This window comes from Rutidosis leptorrhynchoides, unplaced genomic scaffold (assembly GCF_046630445.1).
Source record: "Rutidosis leptorrhynchoides isolate AG116_Rl617_1_P2 unplaced genomic scaffold, CSIRO_AGI_Rlap_v1 contig345, whole genome shotgun sequence".
NCBI lineage: Eukaryota > Viridiplantae > Streptophyta > Magnoliopsida > Asterales > Asteraceae > Rutidosis > Rutidosis leptorrhynchoides.
The window spans coordinates 12,187-36,193 of record NW_027266584.1 but is presented as its reverse complement, the minus strand read 5'-3'; the positions used below and the strand labels follow the sequence as shown (position 1 = coordinate 36,193).

The following is a 24,007-nucleotide window of genomic DNA, read 5'->3' as shown; positions in this document are numbered from 1 at the left end:
TTTAGAATAGATTTATCTTTACTGTATTGAGATTATTCTTAGGTAGATCTTTTGTACATCTAATTAATCACTTTGATAAAACCAAGATATATACAAGTGATTGTTATATTAGGTTTGAGTTGTAACTGATTAAGTTTCCTCTTAGGTGACTTAGTCGAAAAGAGTTAGGGCTATCAAATTTTATCTACGATTGGTTTAAGATTGAGATACCATCAGATGAAGATGAGGATACGCTTAGGATATCATTTAGGACTTAATTTGGACAATACTAAGTTCTTGAAATGTCCGGGTCACCTAATATACCAGCAAATTTCATGGACCTAACAAATCAAGTATTTCCTTGATCTTTGACAAGTTTGTCATTACATCCAATGATGAAATCGTGATTTACTCTTAAAGTGAGGAATGACATGAAGAATACTTTGAGAATAGTACTTTAAGTCCAGAAAAACAACAAGCTATACGTTAAGTTTAGCAAATGTGAATTCTAGTTGGATAGAGTTATTTTCTTAAGTCATGTTATCCCTAAGGATGGAATCCTTAAGGACCCAAGGAAACTAAAGCTATCAACAATTGAGAAAGAATGACAACCATAATAGAGCTGTTATGAAAAGGGATAAGAAGTTCGTATAGACAAATAAGTGCGAAGGAAGGAGCTAATGACGCGACTAAACACCCATCCTGTCTTTACTTTCATTTGAGGAAGAACTAATTCTTGGCATATAGTGATGCTTCCAAAAAATAATTTGGGATGGGTATTGATGAAAAATGATTGAGTGATTTGTAAATGCATCAAGTTAATTAAGGATGCACGAGTTGAACTACCCAACTCATGATCTAGACTTAACAAATGTGATTTTTTTACTTTAAAGGGACATTTCCCCTTAGGGGAATCCTAACAAGTGTACACTGATCATAAGAATAAGAACTTGAAGTGCAAGCAGACACAAAAAGAGTTCAATTTGAAATAGAAAAGGTAGATTGAGTTAATGAAAGATTAAGATTTGACGAACGAGTTTTAACTTGAAAAGGCTAATGTGGTAGCTTATGATTTGAGTTGAAAGTCAACTCACCTACAATTAACTCATAGGACGACCTTATGATGCTTAAGTTGTTGTTTAAGATATACTGGAGTAGAGGTTGGAAGCATAGATTTGCACTATTGACTATTTATAAGCGAGAACCACCATGGTGGAAGAAACCCATGTAGCTCAATAAGATGAAGAGAAGCTAATAGAGATTAAAGAGGAGACTACTAAAAGGTAACAAGTTGGTATCAAACAATTAGTAAAAAAGATTCATTTATAGAAAAGAAGGAGGAGTTAGACAATTGATTACCCTGAATTAATCTAGTTGACAGAAAAAAAAAAGGTCAAGATGATTTATGGTAACATAAGGAATGCTTAAAAGGTATGTAAATAAAAGGAAGAAGTCTTTTAGAATTTAAAGTTCTGAATGAGAATGGAAATGAGTAAAAAAGTATTGGTATATTTGAAAATTTCTCCATGGAAATGAGGGATACGATACAAAAAGCGAGGAAAGTTAATGCAAAGGAAAAAAGAGTTTCTTATCGATTGAAATTACCATAATAAATGGTTAGAATCCACAGTTTGTTCCACGTATCAATTCTTAAGAAATATCCTCCAGCAAAGCTAATAGACGACTTTCCATATAAAGAAGTCGTAATAGCATTCATCGATAGACCAGAACGTAAAATACGTAATAAGGTGACTCTATTAGTAAAATTTCTATAGAAAAGAGCTAGCATAGAGTAAGAGACATTAGATCGAGAGAGGTAAAAGATAAATCGCCCCATTTATTCACCAAATCAGGTTAGTACAATTTCGAGGACAAAATTTCTTTAATGGGGGTAGAATTTGTAACGACCGTGTTCGATTAAAGTCTTTTGATGTCTATTTCCTAATTGCAATTACTTAGCAATGAAGTAATGTGATTACTTCGCCATGAAGTAAGCAACTACTTAGCAACGAAGTAAGAAAATACTTTGCGACGAAGTAGAGGAACTACTTCGTGATTAAGAAAACAAATTACTTAGTGACGAAGATGTATGACTACTTCTCGATGAAGTAATATAGTTTAATAATTACTTCGTAATGTAGTAATATTACTTAGCGGTGAAGTTATATTACTTAGCAATGAAGTAATATACGTGAATGCATGCTATATCAGGATAGATGTCTATAATATTGTCACTTTTTGACCATATGTCCTGGATTAAAACTATAGAATAAAAAATGAAAATCTTTAAATATTACAAGGATAGATGAGATCGAAATGAAATAATAGTAACTATTACTTGGATTGCCAACGTGGACAATTTAATGATTATGAAGAAAGTCAAATCAGAGGTTGTGATTAAAACTTCTTCTCCAAGAAAGACGTAGGAAAGGAAGCAAAGCTGATTCGTGTGATTAGAAAAAGAAACCGAATCAATGTTTTAAAAGGAAACAAAATATGAATCAGTTCCTTGAGGATCAAGAAAAAAATTTAATTGGAAAGAAGAAAACAGTTTGTGAACAAAGAGAAGAATATGATCAAATTGTATCATCTTCATTATCAAAGCTAGGAGTAACGACCAAGACATTGAAGAGATATAAATTGAAGATGAATTGCTAATAGAATTTTTTGCACAAACATCGAATAGAGAGAGCATTTGGAAGGGCGCGTTGAGTGATCTCCACCCCGTGCCTCTGTTTGTTGTCATAGGTTATCCAAGGTTTAAAGGGTTAGGACTAGAGATTGAGAGTACTAGAGTCCTAGAATAGGTTGGGTCATCTAGGTCTAACTTTACATAAGAGATAATTGAGTTACAAGGGTTAGTAGAGCTGTGCGCCTTGTGCACGAGCTCCTAGGTTTTCAGGAGAATTGATCTCCCACAATTGTAAGAACTTCTGCCCGACGCAATTCACACGCGGACGTAAGTGTTAGTTAATATACTGAACAACGATATATTATTAATAAAGGCATCAAAAGTGTGTTGCATTGAAATCTCTAGTGTCAATCTCTATTATTCTTTAAAGTTGTTTAATCTATTTTGTGCCAAAACAACTACAACGTTTATATGCTCCAACAGTTCGAACTATTCTAAGTGAGAACTGTTCTATCCATCCAAACCACGATTTTGCAATACTGAACAAATTCATATTTGTTTCAGGATTGTTTTCGTATCCGCCAACTGTAACAACTGGTCGAATAGCTACTCGTTGAGGTGTTACATCTATCGTTTGAATCAAACCTGCACAAATCATTTAATATCAATTGTTTGATTTATTAACAAGTCATTGAAGCTCGCCACCAGTCTATAGAGACTTATTATTTATACATCAATAGATCCAATCTATTTAACTCCAATAATTATAACTGATTCACTCATAAAGCCTCAAGCACAAACGCGTTTAACTTAAAGAGACTTTCAACACAAACAGTTAGTTGCACAAACTGCTCATTAGATCTTTAAATCACCCAATCTATAGATCTACATATTTACAACTATTGCTGAGATTTCTGATTTAGTCTCAACTTAATTGAGTATGATTTGAAGATTCTGATTCAGTATCAACTCAACTGAATCAGTCTAGACGATACTAACTCAATACTGGATCGACACTTAATCATGCTAAGTCACGATCACCATCGTCATCTAGAGGAAGGACTTAGGTGTCATCAATTTACCATACTAAGGTGCATCAATAGTAAGCAGGCAAAGTTTTGTAAGTTCTAGTTCAATTCCTACTGAACTATCTCTTCACTGATTATTGCACTTAGTTTATCTGTTGATTGTAAACTGATTGTTAGTACTGGTTTAGTTGCTACTGACCATGTACTTGTTTATCTTTCACAGTTTATTATATTCAGAGTTATATTGCGTTACAGTTATTGTTCTTAGAATTATATTCAAGTTGTCATCTATTAACTATTTAAGTTAGTACTGGTTTATTATCCGCTGCTATTTAGTATCTAGCTTAAAAATAGTTTTTAATAATTTTATTTAGATTATTCTTAAGTAGATCATTTGTACATCTAATCAATCACTTCGATAAAACATAGATAATTTATAAGTGGTTGTTAGATTAGGTTTGAGCTGCATCTGGTTTAGTTGTCAGATTAGGTGACTTAGTCGAAAAGAGTCAGGGCTATCAAATTTCAATATCTATTATAAATAGGGAAGTGAGAAAGGAATAAAACATGCTTTCATTTCTCGATATCATTTTCTCTCTCTAGTTCTATATATTGATATTAAGACTTAATGTAGAGTGATTGAAGTGTCGAAGGAAGTTACTGAATATACCTGAGTTGTCGATAGTTTTGCGACAACATAGGAACAAGGAAAAATTGGTAACTTCTTCATGTGACTGTTACTTCCATTTTCTCTATGAATATATTTTGTTGCTTTACGAAATATGTATATTACTATGCCATATAAATGCTTTTCGATTATCTCGTTGCTTTATGGTTTATTTAAATATATGGCATAGATATGTATTATATTTTAAAACTAGAGAGAACCTTCAAAATATGTTAAAGCAACATTTTTTCTTTTATAATTTCGTAAAGAAAGTTTTTGCTTTACTACAAGTAATGATTGAAAAGCAAGTCTTGTTTTCTATAGTATACATTATGTAACGAACCCCATTGATTCATTTTTATCATCTTCGGATGACCATAGTTGGATTCGATCGTCTACGGGCGATTCAATCCTTGTAGTGTATCAGGTCCTCGTGACCCATGTTGAGTCTCATCAGATGGTACGACTCCCTCAGTACGTTCACTTACTAGCTGGAGTTTAGCGCTCGTGTTGGAGGTTGCTATAGTTGGGATTCTGTTGGATCCCTATAGTTGATTTTCACATGGGGTTTTATAGTAAAGTTTAACGTATATTTCTGTTTGTTTGTAGAAATACATCACATTGATTGAAATTATTTACTGTTCAAAATGATTTGAATTAAATTGTTTCCAAATTAAAAACCTCACTAAACATTATAACTTACAGTTTTGCTTTTCCAAAATTGGTTTTTTTTCTCTCTAGGTTAACAGGAAAGTAAGTCTGGTCTACGAGACTTCAATAGGATTTGTTTTCGCAAGTTAAAGAAAGAGTTTTTTTCAGCTTTTGCTGCAATAGATCATCAAACTCATCATACTATAGATCTTCAAAAGTTACCCTATTTGACATATTAACCTCTTCTCCAACATCATTAATATCCAATACTTGGGATATAACCGCATGTATTACTGTCGACACACTATGAATGCAAAATAGATTAAACTTTCAACACACTAGTCTAGGTTGTGATTGTCACTTTTGAATAAAAATATTAAAAACAATATACAATAACAGTAGGTGACAAAGTCTAATTAAAATAAAAGGATGTTAAAAATATAGTTGTGGGATACTTAATTAGGTAACAAAATTAAGAATGATTGGTTCAAAGAAATCCAAGTTAAATGTTGGCTCATAGATATTCAGATAAAACCGGTTCAATATGATTAGTAAAATCTTTGCATCAAATTTTATTGAATCGGGTTTTGAGTTTAAAGCAAATTAATCTAATCATGAGAAAATAGGCCCATGATATATTTTTCATATGAAAACCAAGTACTGCTAGGAATATTTTGTCGATACACTTGTTTTCATATATCGAACAATGCGCTGTCACAAAAGAACTTTCCTTATATATGTAGCTTGAGTTGATAAATTCTCAAATAAATGATAGAAATTATATTTGACATGGATCAACTAGGAGATCAAAGGAGAAGACTTTACATAAAGCTCTTTAGTAGGATCAAAAAATAAATCAACGGACTTAAATGCTTGAACACACATCAAATGGATGAGTGATAAATAAGGAAAAATAAAAAGACTTTAAGTGAACAAGTTCAGCTGTTGATTCTATCCAATCTCAATCAACGATCGATTATCCTCCAAGAAACAATGTACGATCAAGATCAAGTCTTCCAGCTCACGAGTTTGCCTATAAATAGAGATAGAGTCTCATTTCTTCCTACATACGAGAGAGAGAGAGAGAGAGAGAGATACAGATGTAGAGAGAAGAAAACACTTCATCTCTGTGTTGCCCGATCTTGCATCAATTCTTATATGTGAGTTCGATCGTATAAGCAATTAAAATGATTGAGAGGTTGAGAAAATAGAGGGCTTACGGCTATTGTGTTTGTATTAGAGTGACATACTAGAGACAAATATTAGAAGAAATTATTAAAGTTGAGTGGGAGACTTACACCAAGAGGGTAATTAGGCTTGGATTGATATGTTGCGAAAGACCTCTAGAGGGGCGTTGTATCCGCTCTTGGAAAGTATGGGCATTTCGTGCGGTGAGCTTGTGGTTGAGTATTGCGATACACCCATGCAAGGAGTGTCACCGATCGCGTTGAGGAGCGATCGTGGTTTCTTAGGTCGCAAAGTCTTGTTGAATACGCCAAGCGAGGTGGAACAACAATGTCAAAACTTTTCCTTGATGTCGTCGCTTGTTTGTAATCTAGTTGATGTAAGATACCACTCTCACAGTTGTTAAAACATAGTAGTTATGTCGTGATAGTTAGTCACCCCTTAAGCTAAAAACAAAAGTTAATATTAATAATGTCGTGATAGTTATCACACAATAACGACAAAACAAAAGAGTCAAATTTTAATATAGTCATAATAGTCGCTCACATAAGAAGTCCAAAAGAAAAGAGTTAATCACAGTAAAGTCGTGACAGTCCGTCACATAAGAAGTGCAAAATAGATGAGTTAATTACAAAAGAGTCCTGATAATTAGTCACAAAATAATTTAAACAAAATAATCAGAGATATAAATATTATTTGGTTTTAACTAGTATAAACAAGAGTTAAGTAATAAGAGTTTTTTTATTACAAAACAAAAGAATCTCGCTCCTGCAAAACAATAAATAAGCTAACAATTGTTGGCACACTTAAGGTGTCAAGACAATTGAGTAAATAAATAAATTATTACATATTAAATGAAAAGTTAGACCACCTATATCTTATATCAACAATAGATATCTGAGCGAATACCATAAGATATTTGATGAGATAAACTTAGGATAATATTAAATTAAAATAAAATCCAGTCTTATTTCTTTTTATAGAGATATGTCAGACATCTTTTGTTTCAAACAAGACTATACTACACATGTTATCAAACTAATTAATTCTTCAGACTCTGTTTGCTAAATTGTAATAAATTAAATATTATTTCTTTATTTAATAAATTATGAGCTTCGACATTAAAAAGAAATTAGCTACTACTTATTTATAAAATAAAATTTCACGTTTCCCTAAAGCTTAAATTGATGGTGGAGTATGTTTAGGGTTTGATAAAAGAAAAATAATAATTTGGTAGGAAAAAAAATGGCAATTTAATTTTCAATTATTGAATATAATTTTAAGAAAAATACTAAGCATAGAGACACTAATATAGAGACAACTAATAAAATACAAATAATATGATGTTTCTAACCTTCACACGACCATTAATTTTTATGATTTTTTTTATTTGGATTTTTTATGAAATTTATTCCTTAATATTTCTTCTATGAAATTAAAAGCCTACTGATATTTCTTCAATCTGTTTATAGGTCACTACTTAAGAGTTTTCCCCTCTTAATTTTCAAAACTGAAAAGTTACGATTTTGATTTTGAGAACAGAAACACATTAATTAAAAGTGTTGAGATTCAAAAGACATAGAGACTTTTTCACATATAGTATGGTACATTTATAAGAAACCAAAGAACATCAATTGATTTGAAGATAAAGCATGCTGACATGACTATCATTAATGTGATTGAGATTTACAATGCTCGATTGTTGTCGAAATGGTGGCAACAACAAGCTGGATAAAATAAAGTAGCTATTTAGAAAAAATAAAGGTCTAAAAAATACAGTGTAGTATCGATCAAAAGGGCATATCGGTTAATAAATTATAATAAACTTTGTTGCAATTAATGTAAATTTGATATGAGTTTTAGCTACAATGAAAATTATTATCGCTGGAAGCATAGGAACTGAATTGGCCTCTTATCTATCTACCACTTTATCGCTGCGACCAAGATTATGTTTCGCGTTAAGAGAAATTCGTGTAACTGATGAAACAAATGTTAAGATGAGAGAACTCGGCTACAAAACCTCCAATTCTAATTGGATCAAATTATAGCTATCGGAAGTCAAGAATGATTAAGTTTCTTGATTCATCAGATAGAAATGCAATGGAACTTATAGCCAATAAATGGACTGTCCCCATATTTTTTCCAAAAAATATACAAGAATGGACGGAGAAGGAACAAAGGGTTTCTAGGACAAACATTGTCATACTAAATGTTGTACTATATGGATTAGATGATGAAATATATAAAATGACCCCAACATGTAGAATAACATTTGATGCTTGGGAAGGAACAACTAAGGTCAAAAAACTTGCATCTTCAAAATCTAACTACAAGATTTGAAAACTTGTGAATGAGAGAAGATGAAAGAATTGCCTCATACAATTCAAGAATCCTAGATATTGCAAACAATAGTTTTATGCTAGGAAAGGAAATACTAAATGAAGTACTCGTGAATAAATTACTACAATCCGAATCAAAGAAATTTGCAACAAAAGTAATGATGATTGAGGAAAGCAACTATATGAAAATAAACCTAGCCCATGACGAACAATAATAAGGAGATTGGAATCTCGATCTCAAAATAGAATCTCCCAGCAACACATTGAATCAGACTATGGAGAGGTTGTCTGTATTGAAAAGGTTACTCTCGCATTCTTAAGTAAAACTTTGGGAAATCATTTAATAAAACTTCAAACCTTGAAAAATCAATAGATATGAAAATAAAAATAAAATAAAGCTACATGTGAAGAAGAAAAGAAAGAACTACAATGCTTTGAATGCAGAGGTTATGACCACTTACAAATCAAATGTCCAAACTTACAATACATGCCTCTGGAATGAAAGTGACTATGGCAACGATTCCTCAAAAGATAATATCAATTTCCATTTGTATGGACCAAGTGACGAAGACAAAGATGATGTTGTCTCCTCGATTCTCTCCAACGACGAAGATCCTTTCTTTCTAGAAGAAACAAGTCTTATTGTGATCGAACCGTCCTGATGAAGAACGATTCTTATGTTTTGAATGTACATCGGATTATGACTCTAAGGAAGATTCCAACAATTCTCAAAGTGTTGTGTCAAGCTGGAATGATGATCGAAAGTTATCCTGAAAAAAAAAATAATAGATTGAGATGATTCTATCAACATAGAAGATTCATAAACGGAAGTTTCAAATTAACAACCAAAGAAGTTGTGGACTTTCTGAAAATTCAAGAGGAATCATATTCCCGATAGATTGACAAGCTAACAGAAATCTTGTAAAAATAAGAGTAGAAAGAGAACATAGACAAAGTATGTAGAAGAAGGAGAACACAAAGAAAGTTTTAATGAATAAATACAACACGCGTACCTAATTAGCTAAATAAATTAAGAAAGATTGATTCAAAGGCAATCCGAATTTAATGTTGGCGCATAAATATTCAAATTAAACTGGTTCAATATGATTAGTAAAATCTTAGAATCAAGTTTTATGGAGTCTGATTTTAATTTTAAACCACTCAATCTCTTCAGCAGAAAATAAGTGTGTCATATACTTTCATATGGAAACAGAATACTGCTAGGAATATTCGATCAAGACACTTGTTTCCTCATAATAGAACTTTCCTTATATATATATATATCTGAATTGAGTAAATAAATTCTCAATGAACGACAGAGATTATATTCGACATGGATCAACTAGGAGATCAACGGAGAAGGCTTTACTTAAAGATCTTCACGAGGATCATAAAATAAATCAACAAACATAAATGCTTAAACACACATCCAACGAAGGAGTGATCAACAAGAAAAAATTAGAAGAATTAAAGTGAATAAGACCAACTGTAGAATCCAAGCTCAATCAATGATCGAGTATCCTCTAAGGAACAATGAAAGATCAAGATGAAGTCTTCTAGCTCACGTGTTTGCCTATAAATAGAGAATGAGTCTCATGTTCTTCCTACACACAAATAAGAGAGCGAGAGATAGGTGTAGAGAGAAGAAAACACTCCATCTCTGTGTTGCCCGATCTCGTATTAATTCTTATATGTGTGTTCGATTATAAAACAATTAAAATTATTAAGAGGTAGAGATAATAGAGGGCGTAGGGCTATTGTTTATGTATTAGAGTGACAGACTAGAGACAAACATTAGAAGAATTTTTAAAGTTGAGAGGGAGACTTACACCAAGAGGATAATTAGGTTTGGAATGATCTGTTTTGAAAGGCCTCTAGAGGGGCATTGTATCCGCTCTTGGCAAGTATCGCCATTTCGTGTGGTGAGTTTGTGGTTAAGTATTGCGATCCACCCATACAAGGAGTGTCGCCAATTGCGTTCAGGTGCGATCATGGTTTCCTAGTTTGCGAAGCCTTGCTGAATACGCCAAGGGAGGGTAGAACAACGATGTCAGAAATTTTCCTTATTGTCACTGCTTGTTTGTAATCTAGTTGATGTAAGATTGCACTTTCAAAGTTGTTAAAACACAGTAGTTGTGTCATTATAGTTAGTCACACATTTAGCTGAGAATAAAAGTCAACATTAACACTGTCGTGATAGTTATCACACAATAATGACAAAACAAAAGAGTCAATCTGAATAGAGTCGTAATACTCCCTCACATAAGAAGTCCAAAATAAAAGAGTTAATCATAATAAAGTCGTGACAGTCCATCACATAAAAAGTACAAAACATATGAGTCAATCACAAAAGAATCGTGACAATTAGTTTTAATATAAATTAAACAAAAGAATCAGAGTTACAAACATTTTTCATTGTTAACTAGTATAAACAAGAGTTAAGTGATAAGAGTTTACTTATTACAAAATAAAAAAATGTCGCTTCTGCAAAAGAATAAATCAACCAATAATTAATTACACATTAAAGGTGTTAGGACAATTGAGTCAATAAATAAATCCATATTAACCTTTTATATCAACAACTGGCATCGGAGATATTTGATAACCTAGGATGACATTAAAATAATTTTTTTTATTTTTTTCTTTCTATAGAGATATGTCAGACATCTTTTATTTCAGACAAAACTATACTACACATCTCATCAAACCAATAAATCCGTCTGACTCTTTTTACAAACTACTTCCTAATTTATTATAATAAATTATATATTATTTTTTTATTTAATGGATTATGCGTTTCGACGTTAAAATAAAATAAAATGAAATTTCACGTTTTCTTAAAACTTAATTTGGTGGTGGAGAATGTTTAGGGTTTGATAAAAGACAAAAAATAATTTGTTAGTGATAAAATATTGGCATATAATATTAAATTATTGAATATTATTTTAAGAAAAATTATAAAGATAGAGACACTAATATAGAGACAACTGTTAAGATACAAATAATTTGATATCTAATATTCATACAACCATTAATTTTTTATGATTTTTTTCTCTTTGATTTGGATTTTTTATGAAATGTATTTTTTAATATTTCTTTTATGAAATTAAAAGCCTTTGCTATTTCTTCACTCTTTTTATAGGTTTCTACTTAAGAACTTTTCACACATTAATTAAAAGTGTTGAGATTTAAAGGACTTAGAGACTCTTTTCACACATGGTATGTTACATTTATAAGAAACCAAAGAACATCAATGGATTGGAAGATAAAGCATGGTGACATGACTGTCGTTAATGTGATTGAAATTTGTAATGCTCGACTGATGTCGAAATGGTGGCAACAGACAACCTGGATAAAATAAAGTAGCTATTTATAAAATAAAGGTCTAAAAAATACAGTATAGTATAGACCAAAAGGTCATATCAGTAAATAAATTATAATAAACCATGTTGCAGGTAATGTAAATTTGATGCGATATTTAGCTAGAGTGAAAATTATTATCGCTAGAATCACAGGAACTAAATTGGCCTCTGTATCTACTAGCCACTTTATCGCTGCAAATAGGATTATGTTTCGCTTGAAGCAAAATTCGTGTAACCGATAAAAACCAATGTTAAGATGAGGGAACTCGGCTACAAAACCTCCACTTCTATTTGGGCCAAATTATAGCTACCAGAATTCAAGAATGATTTAGTTTCTTGATTCATCAGATAGAAATGCAATGGAACTTATAGCCAATAAATGGATTGTCCCCATATTTTTGCCAAAAAATAATCAAGAATGGACGCAGGAGAAACAAAAGGTTTCTAGGACAAACATCGTCATACTCAATGCTATACTATGTGGAATAGACGATGAAATATACAAAATGACCCCAACATGTAGAATAACATTTGATGCTTGGGAAATACTTGAGGTTACACTAGAGTGAACAAATAAGGTAAAAAACCCGCATCTTCAAAATCTAACTACAAGATTTGAAAACCTGTGAATGAGAGAAGATGAAAGCATGGCCTCATACCATTCTAGAATCCTAGATATTGTAAAAAAAGGTTTCATGCTAGGAAAGGAAATAATAAATGAAGTACTCGTGAATAAATTACTACAATCTGTATCAAAGAAATTTGCAACAAAAGTAATGATGATTGAGGAAAAAATCGATATAGAATATTTAAAATTCAAAGATTTCATTGAACCAGACCACGTATGAAATCAATCTAGCCCATGACGAACAATAATAAGGAGAATAGAATCTCTTTCTCAAAATAAAAGCTCCCGGCAACACATCGAATCAGACTGTAGAGACGTTGTCTGACATGGAAAAGGTTACTCTCGCACTGTTAAGTAAAACTTTAGGAAATCATTTAATAAGAACTCCAAACCTTGAAAAATCAATAGATATGAAAATAAAAATAAAGAAAAAGCTACATGTGAAGAGAAAAGAAAGAACTTCAATGCTTTGAGTGCAGAGGTTGTGACCACTTAGAAATTGAATGTGCAACTTCTTAAAATACAAAGAAAATTTTAGATCCTACAATACATGCCTCTAGAATGAAAGTGACTATGGCAATGATTCCTCAGAAGATAACATCAATTTAAATTTGTATGGACCAAGTGACAAAGACGAAAATGATGTTGTCTCCTCGATTCTCTCCGACGATAAAGATCCTTTCTTTCTAGATGAAACAAGTCTTTTTATGATCGAACCCTCCTGATGAAGAACGATCTTTATGTTTTGAATGTATATCGAATTATGACTCCGAGGAAGATTGTAACAACCCGACTCCCACGGTGTGGTGGCCATACTTACCGGGCATGAGCACCGGTGGCACGCCTTTCCAACATGCTTTGTCCTTACTCGCACGTTCCTTGGAAAAACTTCCCAGTGAGGTCACCCATCTTTACAACTACTCCAGGTTAAGCACGCTCAACTGTGGAGTTTCTATCGATGGGCTACCGAAAAGAAGTTGCAACTTGTTGGTATGGATAGTGCAAATCAATTACTATAACACATCGTCTCCACGTAGCTTTTAAAATGCAGACTGTCACAATCACCCCCCTTAGGACCTCAGCGTTCTTGCTGAGGGGTCCCCGACATTGTCTGAAAGCGTACGCGATCAGCTCTAATACCAAATTGTAACGACCCGGCTCTCCCAGTGACCTGGCCATACTTATCGGGCACAAGCACCAGTGGCACGGCGTCGCCACAGAATCGACAAGACCCTCCACAAACCAACACACGCCTTTCCAACATGCTTTGTCCTCACTCGCACGCTTCCTGGGAAAACTTCCTAAGGGGCCACACATCTTTACAACTACTCTAGGTTGAGCACGCTCAATCGTGGAGTTTCTATCAATGGGCTACCGAAAAGAAGTTGCAACTTTTTGGTATGGATAGTGCAAATCAATAACTATAGCAAATCATCTCCACGTAGCTTTTTATAATGCGGGCTGTCACAAAGATTCCAATAATTCTCAAAGTATTGTGTCAAGCTGGAATGAAATTCAAAAGTTATCCTGGAAAAAAAACGATGGACTCAGACGATGCTATCAATATAGAAGATTCAGAAATGGAAGGGGCATAATTAAGAACCAAAGAAGGAGGGGACTTTCTGAAAATTAAAGAAGAATCATTTTCCTGACAGATTGAAAAGCTAACAACAACCTGTAAAAATAAGAGTAGAAGGAGAACATAGACAAAGTATGTAGAAGTTGAAAAGCTAACAACAACCTGCAAAAATAAGATTTGAAGGAGAACATAGACAAAGTATGTAGAAAAAGGAGAACACAAAGAAGGTTTTAATGAACACATACAACCTGGCTTAATCTGAAGAGGAGTAATAAAAAAATATAGCTAATGAAATTAAGAATGCAACATTTAAAGGCAATTCGAATTTCATGTTGGCACATAAATATTCAAATCAAACTGGTTCAATATGATTAGTAAAATCCAGAATCAGGTTTTATGGAGTCTGATTTTAAGTTTAAACCAATTAATCTCTTCAGGAGAAAATAAGCATGTGATATACTTTCATATGGAAACGAAAGACTGCTGGGAATATTTGATCAAGACACTTGTTTCCTCATAATAGAACTTTCCTTATATATATCTAAATTGAGTAAATAAATTCTCAATGAACGACATAGATTAGATTCGACATGGATCAACTAGGAGATCAACAGTGAAGGCTTTACTTAAAGATCTTCACGAGGATCACAAAATAAATCAACGGACATAAATGCTTAAACACACATCCAACGAAAGAGTGATCAACAAGGAAAAATTAGAAGACTTAAAGTGAATAAGACCAGCTGTAGAATCCAATCTCAATCAACAATCGAGTATCCTCCAAGCAACAATGCAGGATCAAGATAAAGTCTTCTAGCTCACGCGTTTGCCTATAAATAGAGAATGAGTCTCATTTTCTTCCTACACAAAAACGAGAGAGCGAGAGACAGGTGTAGAGAGAAGAAAACACTCCATCTCTTTGTTGCCCGATCTCGCATTAATTCTTATATGTGAGTTCGATCGTATAAGAACTAAATGATTGAGAGGTAGAGATAATGGAGGGCGTAGGGCTATTGTGTATGTATTAGAGTGACGGACTAGAGACAAACGTTAGAAGAATTTATTAAAGTTGAGAAGGAGACCTTACACCAAGAGGGTAATTAGGCTTGGAGTGATTTGTTGCGAAAGATTTCTAGAGGGGGGATGTATCTGCTTTTGGCAAGTATCGCCATTTTGTGTGGTGAGTTGTGGTTGAGTATTGCGATTTACCCTTAAAAGAGTGTCGCCAATTGCGTTTAGGAGCGATCGTGGTTTCCTAGTTTGCGATGCCTTGCTGAATACGCCAAGGGAGGTAGAACAATGATGTCAAAAAATTTCCTTATTGTCACTACTTGTTTGTAATCTAATTGATGTAAGATTGCACTCTCACAATTGTTAAAACACAGTAGTTGTGTCGTGATAGTTAGTCACACATTTAGCTCATAAAAAAGTCAACATTAATAGTGCCATGATAGTTATCACACAATAACGACAAAACAAAATAGTCAATCTTAATAGAGTCGTAACACTCCCTCACATAAGAAGTCCAAAACGAAAGAGTTAATCATAATAAAGTCGTGACAGTCCATTACATAAAAAGTGCAAAACATATGAGTCAATGACAAAAGAGTCGTGACAATTAGTCTCAATATAAGTTAAACAAAAGAATCAAGAGTTACAAATATTGTTCGTTGTTAACTAGTATAAAAAATACTTAAATAATAAGAGTTAAATTATTACAAAACAAAAGAATGTCGCTTCTGCAGAAGAATAATTCAGCCAACAATTGTCATAACACTTAAGGTGTCAAGAAAATTGAGTCAATAAATAAATAAATACATACGTGTTAAGTGAAAAAGTTAAACATTTTATATCAACAACTGGTATTAGACCAGGCATTAGAAGATATTTGGTAAGATAAACCTAGGATGATATTATTTCTGTTTGCAAACTACTCCCTAATTTATTATAAAAAAATTAAATATTATTTCTTTATTTAATGAATTATGCACTTTGACGTTAAAATAAAATGAAATTGCACGTTTTCTTAAAATTTAATTTGGTGGTGGAGTATGTTTAGGGATTGATAAAAGACAAAATAATTTGGTAGTGATAAAAAATTGGCATAAAATAGAAAATTATTGAATATAATTTTAAGAAAAATTATAAAGATAGAGACATTAATATAGAGACAACTATTAAGATGCAAATAATTTGATGTTTCTAATATTCACACAATCATTATTTTTTATGATTTTTTTTCTTTTCAATTTGGAGTTTTTATGAAATTTATTTTTTAATATTTCTTCAATGAAATTAAAAGCCTATTGCTATTTCTTCATTCTTTTTATAGGTCTCTACTTAAGAGCTTTTCCCTCTTAATTTTTAAAACTGAAAAGTTACAATTTTGATTTTGGGAACAGAAACACAATAATTAAAAGTGTTGAGATTCAAAGGACTTAAAGACTCTTCTCACACGTGATATGGTACATTTATAAGAAACCAAAGAACATCAATGAATTGGAAGATAAAGTATGGTGACATGACTGTCGTTAACGTGATTGAAATTTACAATGCTCGACTGATGTCGAAATGGTGGCAACAGACAATCTGGATAAAATAAAGTAGCTATTTATAAAATAAAGGTCTAAAAAATACAGTATAGTTTAGACCAAAAGGGCATATCAGTAAATAAATTATAAAAAACCTTGTTGCAGGTAATGTAAATTTGATGCGATTTTTAGCAAGAGCGAAAATTATTATCGCTAGAATCGCAGGAACTAAATTGGTCTCCGTATCTACTAGCCACTTTATCGCTGCGACCAGGATTATGTTTCCCTTGAAGCAAAATTCGTGTAACTGATAAAACCAATGTTAAGATGAGGGAACTCGGCTACAAAACCTCCACTTCTATTTGGGCCAAATTATAGCTACCGGAATTCAAGTATGATTTAGTTTCTTGATTCATCAAATAGAAATGCAATGGAACTTATAGCCAATAAATGGATTGTCCCCATATTTTTGCCAAAAAAAAACAAGAATGGATAGAGGAGAAACAAAGGGTTTTTAGGGCAAACATCGTCATACTCAATGCTATACTATGTGGAATAGATGATGAAATATACAAAATGAACCCAACATGTAGAATAACATTTGATGTTTGGGAAATACTTGAGGCTACACTAGAGGGAACAAATAAGGTAAAAGATCCGCATCTTCAAAATCTAACTACAAGATTTGAAAACCTGAGAATGAGAGAAGATGAAAGCATGGCCTCATACAATTCAAGAATCCTAGATATTGCAAACAAAGTTTCATGCTAGGAAAAGAAATATTAAATGAAGTACTCGTGAATAAATTACTACAATCTGTATCAAAGAAATTTACAATAAAAGTAATGATGACTGAGAAAAGAAACGATATAGAATATTTAAAATTTACATATGTCATTGAACCTTACCACTTATGAAATCAGCCTAGCCCATGACAAACAGTATTAAAGAGAACGGAATCTCACTCTCAAAACAGAATCTCTCAACAACACATCGAATAAGACTGTGGAGACATTGTCTGACATTGAAAAAGTTACTCTCGCATTCTTAAGTAAAAGTTTGAGAAATGATTTAAAAAGAACTTCAAACCTTGAAAATTCAATAGACATGAAAATAAAGACAAAGAAAAGATACATTTGAAGAAGAAAAGAAAGAGCTACGATGCTTTGAATGAAGAGGTTATGACCACTTAAAAACCGAATGTCCAAACTTCTAAATATACAAAGGAAATTTTAGATCCTACAATACATGCCTCTTGAATGAAAGTGACTATGGCAACGATTCCTCATTAGATAACATCAATTTCTATTTGTACTAATTGACAAAGATGAAGCTGATGTTGTCTCCTCAATTCTCTCCGAAGATGAAGATCCTTTCTTTCTAGAAGAAACAAGTCTTTTTGTGATCGAACCCTCCTAATAAAGAACAATCCTTATGTGGTGCGAAGCTAGAATGATGATCGAAAGTTGCCCTGAAAAAAAGAAATAATGGACTCAGACAATTCATTCAAGATAGAAGAATTCAGAAACGGAAACGTCAAATGAACTGCCAAAGAAGTTAGGGACCTTTTGAAAATTAAACAAGAATCATTGTCCCGTCAGATTGACAAGCTAATAGACAACCTGCAAAAATAAGAGTAGAAGGAGAACACAAACAAAGTATGTAGAAGAAGGAGAACACAAAGAAAGTTTTAATGAACACATACAACCTGGGTTATCGGAAGAGCAGTAATAAAAAATATAGTCGTGTCGTACTTAATTAGCTAATGAAATTAAGAATGATTGATTCAAAGGCAATCCAAATTTAATGTTGGCGCATATATATTCAAATCAAACCGGTTCAATATGATTAGTAAAAATTTTGAATCAAGTTTTATGGAATCTGATTTTTAGTTTAAACCAATTAATCTATTCATGAGAAAATAAGCATCTGATATACTTTCATGTGGAAATAGAATACAACTGGGAATATTCTATCGAGACACTTGTTTCTTCGCAACAAAACTTTCCTTATCTTGGGTAAATAGATTCTCAATGAACGACAGAGATTAGATTCGACATGGACCAACTAGGAGATCAATGGAGAAGGATTTACTTAAAGCTCTTCACGAGGATCACAAAGTAAATCAACGATCAACTGTAGAATCCAATCTCAATCAAAATCGAGTGTCCTCCAAGCAACAATGTACGATCAATATCAAGTCTTCTAGCTCACGGGATTGCCTATAAATAGAGATAGAGTCTCATTTTCTTCCTACACACAAACGAGAGAGAGAGAGAGATGAATACACTTCATCTTTGTGTTGCCAGATCTCGCATCAATTTTTATATGTGAGTTGATGTGTCAAATTTAATTAGAAAAAAATTTTAATTAAGAAAATTAGAAAAAATATAGTGCATTATGATTTTATTAAGAATAATTTTTTAAATAATAGATGAGAAAAAATTCATGTGTCAAATTTAATTCGCTCATAAAAAACCATGTGTCGAAATTAATTCCATAATAAAAGATATATCTATGTATACATATATATGCCCGTTTTAATTATGAAGAATGATAATATGTTTCGTAGGGAATTGGTACGTAATTAGGAATAAAATTATTATATTAGTAAAAGGTTATTGGTAAAATTTTATTATGAATCATTATGTTTTTGTTCCTCATTAGGAAAGGAAAAAAAATTAATATCAGTTGCTTAAAATTGTAATTTGATTCCTAACTAAACTCAAATATGTAAAATACATATGTCAAAATTCTATTATCAATAAAGCACCATGTGTCGGATTTTGATTTGACAACAAAATTTGCAATTGAATTGAAATTGAATTTACAATTGAAACAAATTGAAAAAATCTCTCTATTAAGTAATTGGTAGATTTTTATTAGAAATTTTATGTTTTTATCGTGTTTCGATTCATAATTAGAATAGGAAAAAAAATAATAACGGTGATTTAAAATCATAAATTGAAACCTAATTAAATCAAAGTTCTAAAATACATTTGTCAAATTACTATTCATCAATAAAAAGTCATTTGTCGGATTTTGATATGACAATAAAATTTGCTATTAAATTGCAATTCAATTTGCAACTGAAACAAATTGAAAAAGTCTCTCTATTATCTATACAAGTCTGTGGGCTCGTCCGTTGGACGGAAAATCGTACCTTTAAAAATTAATATTAAATATATCATATAAAAAATTATATAATAATTATTTTATTAAAAATTATTAAATTATGTCAAATATTATGTAAAATATAATTATTTTAACACTACATCAATTATAATTCTTTTGATTTTATATAAAAATCTAAAATCCTAAAATTAAAAATTTAATTTGTTTTCAAAAATAAGAAACATAATAAAAAGTAAAAGTTACATATTAAAATTTAATTTCATAATAAAACTTAATTCAAAATAAAATATGCTTATTTTAATTAAGAATAGGAAAAAATATAGTGAATTTTTATTAGAAATAATAGTTTAATAAAAAATTTAGAAAAATTAATATATAATATACTTTGATTCGGATAATTTCTTTAATATTATGCAAGTTTGAATAGGAAAAATAAACATATGCTCTTTTTAACTAGAATTAGGAAAAAAATAAATTTTAATTAAAAAAATTATTAATTGTTTGAAAAATAAGATACGTCCGTATTAATTAAAAATAAGAAGAATATAGAGATTTTTAGAAATCATAGTTTAATAAAAAATTAGAAAAAATAATATATATTATAATTTTTTAATAATATGCTCGTTTGAATACGAAAAAAGAAGACATGCCTATTTTAAATAAGAATTAGAAAAAAGAATATAATGAATATTAACTAAGAAAAATTATTTTATAAGAAAATTAAAAATATACATAGTGTATTATTATAATTTTATTAGAAATAATTTTTTAAAATAATAGACAGAAAATTGATTATGAATAAAATTATTATATTAGAAAAATTAATTGGTAGAATTTTATTAGGAATCATTATGATTTGATTTCTTAGTTAGAATATGAAAAAAAATATTATTGACTTAAAGTTGTAACTTTAAATCTAATTAAACTTAAACTACTCAAAAACATGTGTCAAAATACTATTCATCAATAAAACATCATATGTCGAATTTTAATTTGACAATAAAATTTGCAATTGGAACAAACAAGTCAGTGGACCTTTTCGTTTGACAGAAAGTCCGTACCTTTAAAAATTAATAATTTAAGTATATATTACAAACAATTACATGATAATTATTTTCACTAAACATTATTAAATCTATATCAATTATAATTATTATGATTTTATTTCAAAATCTACAATCCTATTAGTATTAAAAATTTATTTTGTTTGAAAAATAAGATATGTCCGTATTAATTAAGAATAGAAAAAAAAATATAGCAGATTTTTATTAGGAATAATAGTTTAATAAAAAAAATTGAAAAAAATAATATATATTTTAATTTGATCAGGAATAGTTTTTTTTAACAATATGCCCGTTTGAATAGGAAAAAAAGAAGATGTACCCGTTTTAATTAGAAATAGAAAAAATGAATATAATGGATTTTAATTAAGAAAATTTGTTAAATAAGAAAATTAGAAAAATAAAGTGTATTATAATTTTATTAGGAATATTTTTTTATTGTGTTTTGATTTTCTAATTAGAATAGGAAACAAATGTCACTGATTTAAAATTGTAAATTGAAACCTAATTGAACTCAAAGTTCTAAATTAGGAATGTAATTTAATAAAAAAAATATATATATTATTATTTGATTAGGAATAATTTTTTTGACAATATACCCGTTTAAATAGGAAAAAAAAAGATGTGTCTGCTTTAATTTGAAATGGGAAAAAAATAATATAATGAGTTTCAATTAGCAAAAATTGTTTAATGAAAAAATTAGAAAAAAAAATATAATGTATTATAATTTTTTTATGATTTTTTTTCAAAAAAATAATAAATAGGAAATTGATTAGGAATAAAATTAGTATATTAGGAGAAGGTAATTTGTAGATTTATATTAGGAATCATTACGTTTTTATTGTGTTTTGATTTCTAATTAGAAGAGGGAAAAAATAATATCATTGACTTAAAATTGTAACTTCAAACCTAATTAAACTGAAAGTTCTTATATACATGTGTCAAATTACTATTCATTAATAAAACGTCATGTGTTCGATGTTGATTTGACAATAAAATTTGTAATTGGAATAAATTGAAAAAGTCTCTCTATTGTCTATAACTAGTCATGATGCCTGTCCGTTGGACGAGGGTGTATTTTCCTTTTAAAACTATTTAAACGGATATTATATATAATCATCATACCATAATTTATATTTTTGAAGTTCAATAATCATCAAAATATAAATATGAGAACGAAGGTTTAAGTAAAACTATCCAAATGAGCATAAAATCTATCCAAATTTAAAAATAAAAAGGCCTAATAAAAGCTATCTAAATGATCAGACTCATCTCAAATTCTTGAAAACTTCTCCGAATACAACCCACTGCAGCTTGTGACCCTAGATCGCAACATAAAACTGTCCATGGGAGAACACCGGACTCGACAGATACAACCCCACATGTTGGAATGATTGTCCCTGGCTTTTATTGATCTTCATCGCGAACAAAATACCAGCGGGAACTTCCTGCGGTGAAAACGGAAGGGAAGCGTGTTGTCAGACGGCTACAGCTTCAACCTCGGAATAAATACCCTCTCATCGGCGTGGCTTCCAGTCATTTTGTTTCCCTCGATGACATGATCTCCCAATCGCGTCACCATAAGCCTCGTCCCATTAGACAATCCTGCCAATTGGTCTATGTTTCTCAACAGCATCACCGGAATTCCAACTTTTATGTTCAGTTCGTGCCTCGATACCCCCGAGCTCGTGATCGTGCTCAGGAATTCCGGCGTGATGATGTCATTGTGCCTCTCTACCATCCCTTCTAGGTGCAAGGTCCATCGAGGCTCAGATACGTCTTCGTTTCTCCTAGTATGAGAGATAGCACGTATTCGTTTATATCGACTACAATGTCATTCGTCGGATCTAAAATAGAATGGTCTTGCAGATACCTGTCGTGGGCAATATTATCCAAACAGGACGAATATACCACATCCACCAAAGATGCAACATGATCATCCAAACCGTCCACCACAAACTCCTCCGGAATCCCGATGTCCATTTCCCCTCCATTCAGCCTATCCGATCTTCCGTCGCCAATCGCGAGAACCCAATCCTCGAACCTTTTTGCCTTATCGACCTCAGATTCCGAAGGCCCTGATTGTATCCTCATGTTTTTCGTAAGCTTAAGTACCTCGCAAGACTTCTAAAGGTAAGATGAATAAATTTATAACATGAATAATGATAAAAGGAAAAAAAAAGTTACTCCAAATCCTCAAGAACAAAGGTAAGCAATTTTATTGTTTTGTTTGGGCTAACAAAATTAAAAAGTCAATTTTGAGATCCCTTCATCCAAAATCATTTCGACTATGGTATTTTTCAAGAAGGTCAATTTTTATTGATTTCTAATAGCTTTAAATTTGTTGATAGATTAAGAGATCAAACAATTTTAGGAGATATATACTTCTCCTTCACTTATTTGTGGTCTATATACACCATCCTATAATCGTTAGAACCGAGCAGTTTTTAACAGTTACAAATACAATAATTAAGCGGCGATTGACGCCGTTAGATTGAGCTATCACGTTCAAAATATGTTTTACTAAGGAATTAAACGGACAGGAAAAAGCAAAGAATTTTGAAGCAAAAACAAAATCATCAATTTGCACAACATCCACACACAAACAAAAGGAATCTATTATGATATACTCCCTCCGTATATAAATAGATGACGTTTTGAGAAAATTTTTTTGTCTTCAAATAGATGACGTTTTGAGAATTTCAATGTAATTTTTACATATTTATCCTTTTCTCTTTCTTTCCACTATGAAAAAAAAATGAAAAAATATTATTTAAATATAAATAGAAAGGATAAAACAGTAAAATAAAGATAAATTTTATCTCGAAAACAATGATATTGGTAATAGTGCACTTGAACAAAACGTCTACTATTAGTAGACAAAGGGAGTATAATAGTAGAAGCTTTCAAATGTTAGGTTGACACATCAGCATTATCAGTGACATGTAGGATTTTGAAGAGGTGTGGCCGTGTGGCAAAAATGACTAATACATGCAAGACAACTGATTCTGAGCCATTAGATATAAAACGTAAATGTCACTTTTTTTTGGAAGATCAAAACGTAAATATTCTCTATAACAGCTGGTATACGTTTGAAATTAAATACGAACAATAATTTGTTAGTAACTATCAGTAAATTAATTAATTAATTAGAGGAAGCTATATGTTTTATACTCTTCATCTTCTTAAATCCTAATCTTAAAAGCAATCTTTTTTCTTTTTTTATGCAT

General features: G+C 31.2%; 1 protein-coding gene across 1 annotated transcript; it reads right to left on the bottom strand.

Annotated features, from left to right (window-relative positions):
• Positions 1 to 13,993: 13,993 nt before the first annotated feature.
• LOC139883053 (uncharacterized) lies at positions 13,994 to 22,871 on the bottom strand. Its single transcript, XM_071867282.1, has 4 exons — positions 22,651 to 22,871; positions 22,291 to 22,567; positions 14,213 to 14,308; positions 13,994 to 14,146 (listed from the first exon to the last, which is right to left on the bottom strand). Exons 1-4 carry the CDS (start codon positions 22,869 to 22,871, stop codon positions 13,994 to 13,996), a joined length of 747 nt encoding a protein of 248 aa, XP_071723383.1.
• Between the last annotated feature and the right edge of the window lie 1,136 nt (positions 22,872 to 24,007).